We start from the raw sequence: 7839 nt of genomic DNA, 5'->3' as shown, positions 1-7839 counted from the left end.
ACATCATTTGCTCAATTAATTGAAGCTACTATAATCTGAAATTAGTCTTCAATTAATACCGAAATCTAACAGTTTCTAACAATGTGTTCAGTGTTTACTTAAACAATAAATATATTATCAACAAGTTTTGGCCTACTGAGTTTGTACCAGATTCTTGAATACAAATATAATTAAAAAACTGTCCACATAAAACCTTTTTATATCTCAGGCCTAAAAGTAAGCCCTTTTTATTGAGTTTCAACTTGTAGAATGTAGACAATTGTTTACTTATACTCCTTCAAAAGGATATATTAAGATGAGACACGAATTATGTCTCGGCTGGACTTGATATGACATATGAAGTTAAATTATGGGGTTATTTCATCTCAATGGCTCTGAATTACATAAAAACTGTTCTCATTTTCCAACTTAAGTTATTTCATACTCAGTGAATTGCATCAGAAGCTTCAAGTTTAATCGCAGAAACAAGCTAAAATAACTAAGATAACCAGAACAGTTTAAAATTGAACTACAACAAAATTTACTACATTAAATCAGTTTAATACTGCACATACCGATGAGACATGGATTAAACTTCTCCCATCAGTTACATCAAAGGGGTTTGAGTACTTCGGTGCATTTGGAAGGGCTGAGGGAGGCTGTAAATGAAACACCATATCAATTAATCACCAATCCATATCTAAACCAAGAAAAGAGACAAAGTTAGTAACTATGAAGCATAGACACTTCTCTTTGAAGTGTCACCGTGTTGGACACGTTTTCAACACTGGCACACTTAGACACTTGTTCGACACTTCTTATTAGGTGTATGATTCAAAAATTACTTTTTGTTGACTTGAACACTTAAATCGTCACCCTTACACAATTAATACACTTGAAAAAATTTAGAAGGTAGGTTTAAAAAGATGAATATACCATCAAATTTTTTTTTTGCTCATATGTTACTCATTTCATTTAATTAGAATCTCTGTCTTTGTGTGTGTATGTGGTATCCTTGTGTCCTATATTTTAGACATTAAAAATGTCAAAGTGTCCGTGTCTGTGTCAGAGTCAGTGCTTCATAGCTTAGTAATGAGTTGAATTGAATGGTACCGCTGCATTATTGTAATACTGCATGCCATGAGGTTGAACATTCTGCCAACCTGTAAGTGGTGCAGGGCCAGATAAGTAGCTTGATGTAAAAAGGTCCTGTAGAGAATTTATTTATGCAATTATGTATTAAGGCTCTTTCTTCTTAAAAGAAAAAGCTAATGACAGAGGCTAAATATGTTACCTCTGGAAGTTCCAGTCTTCCACTAGACCTGGTTTCATGAGTAGGTTTTGAGGTAGTTTGAGAAGATATTTCAGTAAAACCCCATGAAGAGTTATTTGTACTAGGAGTAACTGATGGCTGTTTGTAATCAAATTAAAGAACAAGATGAGAGTAACAGTGTAAGTAGACACGAAGAAATAAAACTAAGGCTCTAAAATATCAGCACAAAGTTGGCATTTGCTTCTTCTTCTTCTTCTTCTAAATATTTCAATATGTAGAATGAAGCAATGGTATGCTCTAGTTCTTTTAAGTTGGTAATGTTGAGAACTTGAGATTTCAATTCTTTATATCAATAAGGCTATGCTGCAAATATCTCACATGATTATTTGAAGATACATCTTTGACTGGTGAATTTTTTGGTTGTGCGGTTGAACTACAACCTGCCAATGCAGGAGGAAGGTATTGCATGCTTGAGGTAGTTTGAGAAGATTGTTCAGTAAAATCCCCTGAAGAGTCATTTGTACTAGGAGCTAATGATGGCTGTGTGTAATCAGATTAAAGAACAAAATGAGTAGCTTTGTAAGTAGTATGTACACTAGAAGAGATGAAATTAAGGCTCTCAAGTCTCAATTAGCAAGACAATGTTGGCATATGCTTCTTTTAAAATTTCAATATAAAAATTTAGAAAACTCTATTTGTAATGTTACTTCCCTGTTATAAACAATGGTATGCACTACATTTTACCAAAGAAATTGACAGTAATGTTGAGATTTCAATTCTTTATATCTTGAAAGCCATGTTGCATGTCTCACCTGATTATTTGAAGCTACATCTTTGACTGGTGAATTTATTGGTTGTGTGGTTGAACTACAAACTGTTGATACAGAAGGAACATATTGCATGCTTGATGTTTTATATGCATATGAAACTTCAGTATGTAGAGGAACTTCGTTAGAAGGCTGTGCTGACTCAGTGGCTGGGGTTGATGTGAATGACCAAACACTAGTATTGTTGGGTGATGCAGTTGTCTGCCCTACTGAAGTAGATGGAAAGTCCCAAGTAGTGCCATTATCTACTGTTGTAGTTGTTGGATCATTATTAGTACCACTTGCGGCTTGTGACATGCCACCGGTAACTGGAGTCACAGGACCTGATAATTCGAAAAGTAAAAGGTCTACAGGATTTTTTGCAGGTATTGCTGCTTCAGATGCTGTCTTTTTTGTTGAAGGTTTCGAGGTATTTGTGTCTGGAGTTGTAGGATCATTGTTCTCTGTTGAAGCTCCAAATATGGCCCAGTTACTTTCATTTGATTGTGTTGTATGTGGTAATTCCGGTCTACCTCCAGCAGCAGAATGAGTAGCCTGAGACTTAGAACTCAAATCAATGGACCTTTCTGGATTATTATTTTTTTGTTCAGATAGATTTTCCTCAACAGAACCCTTGCCACAAGAATGTGTGGCCTTTTCAATTACAATTTATCAAAGATTCAGTTCAAGTGGTAATCTATAACTATAAAAGTTCAATTTGGTCAACTCTCTGTGAAACATGTATGACGAACAAGAATAGAGTGTTCTTTTCTTTTAAAAAAGTAAAAATAAAGAAAACCTATTTCAACATCCTGCAAAAGTACATTAAGAGAAAAATCGTTTGAGAGGAATGCATACACAACACCAAATTATGCATGAGATAGACTTGGGGCCAATTGGGATAAACTTATCAGAAATCACCTATAGGAGAAAAAAATAAGAAAGTAAAATGAATGAAACTTTTTCCATAAACTAAAATCAATCTATACACTTATACTTTTCAAGAAATTAGATCAAAGAGCTTGTCAAAGGTTAATAGCTAGATAAGTTGATTGTAACTTACAGAAAAAGTTTTATTCGTTTTATCTTAATTTTGTCTCCTGTAAGTAATTCAGAAGTTTGTCCAAACTCGCCCTTAGTAGAAGAATTAGTTTTTTCTGCTATATCCTTCAGATAGATATATTCCTTTGATGAAATGTTTAATATAAGGGCAGAACAAATTGTTATGAGACTACCTGCTTGACAAAGAATGTAACAAATTTCTACTTTCAAGTATTTCTGAATAAGATAAAAGTTGATGAGAAAACAAAATATCCAGAAGAATTTGATAGTGGTAAGTAAATGATTTGGGCTTGAGGATCGGAGGTTCACCTACTTGTAGAGATGAAGCATTCTCCCTTAATATTTCTCCCAAAGGACGTTCAACGGGAAGTTGGGATTTGTCCACATTCTTCTGACCGTCAATTGAAATTTGTTTTAGCTTTGATGCTATGTTTGAAAGCCTGCGATTTCTACGTTCATCATCTTGGAACCTGTCATCAACAACTTCAATTTTTATAGGATTTCTGGAGAGGCCGGTGTGCCTTGCATACTTTTGTGTATATCTAGGACTTCTGCTTTCATCATATATATATCTGAGATTCTTGTCATCACTTCTTGGACCCGAACTTGAATGAGGACTTATGATTTCAAAACGAAATGAACTACTTTTCTTACTTGCAAAAGACTCCTCCTTCTCACTCTGTACAAGAAACACCAAAATGAACTCTTTTTCAGTCATCTTTTTATTGCTAAATTAATTCATGATAATAGATGTAGAAGGGTATATACAAGTTACCATTTTAATCCTAGGAAGACTGCTACCACAACTTTCACCAGTATATCTTCTTTCCACATATACATGCTTAATGAAATCTCGAAGTTTGTGTATATTACTGGAAGCAAAGATTTGAATTAGAAGAGATTCTATAAAAACTAGGACAAAACTTATATAAAGTTTTGGCATTGGTCTCAATCAAAATTACAGTTTCACTTCGGAAATCAACATAATAAAGGTTTGCATTAAATGTCAATATAACCTAGGTGAAACTCTTATTCTGATTGGAAAAAAATATCAAAAGCACATAAAGAATCATATCTAAGTTTTTCCTATGAACTATTACTATAAGGTCACGTGTGATAGCATAATTAAGTACTGATTCAGTCTCAACAAATGAGGCGTCATATATAAGGCAGTGTTTGGAAGAGCTTAGTCAGGCCAATGACTTTGCTATAAGCCTTTTTCAGTTTATCTTTACAATCTGTAAAGTCTAACAGAGATGCAAAATTACCAGGAATCGGGATAAGAATGGCGCAGAGGATTCCATTCTTTAAAATAAATCTGCTTTGCTCTCTGTGCATGGACAAATGTTAGACGTTTATTACCAAATTACTTGAAATTTGAGCAACAAAGTAACACCATAGTGCATACCTCATTGCTACCTGCTTGAAGAGCAGTGACTTCTTCTGGAGTAAATTTAGCCATTGACACAGATTTAACTCTATGAGTAAACTCCCGGCTGTAATTCGTAAAACATAGTAATTAAGTACATACAAATGACTATGCACAATGATGAAAAATATCAATCTCAAATAATATACAATTAAAGTTTCTTTGGAACGTGCACAATTAAATGAAGTAAGGATAGTGCTCAAAAAACAAAAAACAAAGGCAAAATGATTTCTGTGCTTACTGTATTCCACTGCAATTTGTGCAGACAAATGTTGAGAAAGTTGTACACACATATTGTGGTCCCTGATTCATGGGAATAGGCAATGTTATGTTAGATATATTTTTCTTTTATAACGTTATGATAGATATATTGCCATATGTATATATGTTTTAAGCAAATGGAAAGTTAGATATATATTCTAGTAAGCAATACAGTTTAACACAAATTATACTCTTGAAATGGAAAATTCTTATTCAAAGTTTTAAGCACATGAATCATTGAGAGAACCGGTGTATGTACAATGTGTTTAGCTAGAGGAAATAATCAGGATGGGGGGATTTTTTTTTTTCCAGTTTTATTTCGTTTGTTTCAGAATTTCGGTCATCATCCCTTGTCTCCCAACTCCCTTCAATATTAAGATAATTTTCTAAAGAAAAAAAAGAGTGGTTTATAATTTTTAGTTTGGACTAAATAAAATGTACTGCGATCTTACTTTATTTTTCATTTTTAATATTAATTTATAACAATAATAAAGAAAATATTCTCATTTGATTTAATATTTTATTAGATTACTTATCTTTTAAGTGCTCTCCACATTATCTACTACTCTCTTGCAAATTCTCATATAAATTTAATCATATTAAATTGATAAAAAAATATAAGAAAATTTTAACTTAAGAAATTAAAAATAGAATTTTTTTTTTCATTGGAAAGTGTAACAAGACATTTTCTCATGATTTCTAATGCAATTCTTTGATTAAAAAAAATCTATTTTTTTATTCCTTAACAAGTGTCTTTAGGACCGCTTTGCATTACAGGACTTCAAATTAAACTTTTTGAAGAAATAAAATTTGATATTTAATATTTATTATTTTTATTTAATTTTTATTTTTTATTTTTTCTATGTATAAAAAAAAGAATGTACCAAACAAAATTTAATGCTTTTTCTTTTCATTTCTTGTAAACCAAATAAGAAAATCATTTATTCTAAAAAAACAAATAAAAGGAAATAAGGATATCCTTTTTTGCATTCTCTTTTCTCCTTTGAATTAAAGGCACTATTAGTTCTATTTGGTTAGGTGTTCACCTTTAACTTTTCTAGTATATTTTTCTTTTTGCATGTTACTCTTTCTGTTGTACTTGATTTTCCCGTGTGAACTTCTTGCAATCTTCTTTACAAGATAGACTTCAACAACCATCAGAGTAACAACAATATGAAAAAACCGCAAACAAAACATATTTGCAAACAAGACATATTCTACTAAGGTAGGCTATATAGAGCATCTGATATCATTGAATATATGAGTTAAAAAAAAAATTCAAGATATTATTCATCAAGAGATTCCTTTTATCAATTTCTTTTAATGTTTATTTATTTTTTGCTTCCCTCTATATCCTTTTTAACAGAATTAAAAATCATTCAATTTACTTTTTACTAATGCTTCTAGTGATTTTCTTTGCACATATTCAAATCATCTGTCATCTTTTCCTCCATAGGTGTCATACAAATATCTCCTGATAAACAATCATTATATATCTATATTTAACAACTAGCGTTTCTTTTTAAGAAAATATAGAAAACAAAACAAAATGATGTTCATGAAGGGTTCAGTTTTTCCTCAAAATTAAATATTATATTTTAATATGATGATTTGCAAAGCCTTCAGCAGTAATACATTTTGCTTATGTAAAAAGAATAATTTGGTCATAGACAGCAATCAATTAATAGTCATTTTTCCTTATGAGTTCACGTGCTAGATATTGCAAAAGAATAATTTTATACCAAAAGATTGCAGTTGATGCATCTTCTATTTTCTGGAAGTTTTAAAAGACTCCGAATTACTCTTTCAATCCTTTCCTCTTCTGTCTTCGGATTTCCCATTTTCAATTGCTTGGAACCTTAACCACAAAGAACACCAATGGAGTAAGTAAATTTTGCCAAATTATCATATAACAAAATGATATATGCACATTATTGTCATAGCCTACAAAATGAAATTCTTTATAATGAGAACATTAGAAAATGAACCTGCTCCTATCGAGACAGAAAAAACAAGGTTTGACGGCAATGAAATTTGATGTCAATACAAGATTCTCAAGAGGTTTGAGATGCTAGGGACAAGAATGTGCAAAGAGAAAATTCAGTTGTTTAAGCCAAGGAGGGAAAATTGCCGACAATAATGGTAACGCCAACTTCTCTTTACCTCTTTTGACCAATGAACGTAATTCTCTTTATGGCAATTAGTTTCTCTATTTTTACATATATATTTTATTCTATTTAGGCAGACACAGAAAAGGGTCATTTTTGCAAAATCTTGTCCATTTATTCTTATCGAAACTTATTGAATGGTATAGCTTTTAAATTTTAACTAGAGATAGCCCCTGCGTTGCGCGGGTTTATAAATAATTAAAGAAATATTTAAATAAATTATTTGTTTGATAAATTAAATTTAAAAATATAATTGTTATTTATCTTTTTCTGTTAAATGAGATAAAAAAAATTACGTATAAATTAAATTTTTTTTTATTTATCAATATATTTATAAGAAAATATTTCAAAATTGGAGACTGTTTCTTTGGTGTGCTCCTTTTTAAACTTTGAAGTAAGATGGATTCTGATGTTACAACAATTTGTTTATTCGTCTTTCTCCTTAATGGAATTTTTGAGATTGAATAAATTTCATTTGATGATGAATATGGATCTTTTGACTTCTTGGATGCTTGTAGCTTTGAGCTTTTACTTATGACAAATTATTTTTTCACATTTTTCTTTGATGAACTTTTTTCTTCTGATGATGAAGATGTATTTTTTGACTTCTTGGATAGTTATAACTTTGGACTTTGACTTGTGACAATTTTTTTATTTGTCTTTTTTGTTAATAGACTTTGTGAGATTTGATAAACTTCTTCATTAGATGATGAAGATGCACCTTTTGACTTGTTGGATGCTAGTAGCTTTGAACTTTGACTTATAATGAGTTCTTCACCTGACTTATCTAATGGTATTTCTTGTGGTGAGATGGACTCCTTTTTTAATAAAAATATTAATTAGTTGATGAAACTATTAATA

The 7839-nt window shown here is 31.1% G+C and overlaps 1 protein-coding gene across 1 annotated transcript; it reads right to left on the bottom strand.

The window, feature by feature from the left end:
* Positions 1-1234: 1234 nt before the first annotated feature.
* Positions 1235-6651, bottom strand: LOC114383885 (probable ADP-ribosylation factor GTPase-activating protein AGD14). The gene is made up of 8 exons (XM_028343599.1): positions 6553-6651; positions 4791-4852; positions 4529-4616; positions 4389-4450; positions 3896-3992; positions 3434-3799; positions 2065-2712; positions 1235-1390 (listed from the first exon to the last, which is right to left on the bottom strand). Exons 1-8 carry the CDS (start codon positions 6649-6651, stop codon positions 1235-1237), a joined length of 1578 nt encoding a protein of 525 aa, XP_028199400.1.
* Between the last annotated feature and the right edge of the window lie 1188 nt (positions 6652-7839).

Source organism: Glycine soja, chromosome 14, assembly GCF_004193775.1.
Source record: "Glycine soja cultivar W05 chromosome 14, ASM419377v2, whole genome shotgun sequence".
NCBI classification, from domain to species: domain Eukaryota; kingdom Viridiplantae; phylum Streptophyta; class Magnoliopsida; order Fabales; family Fabaceae; genus Glycine; species Glycine soja.
The sequence above is the reverse complement of the archived record's forward strand: the minus strand, read 5'-3'. Positions and strand labels throughout refer to the sequence as shown.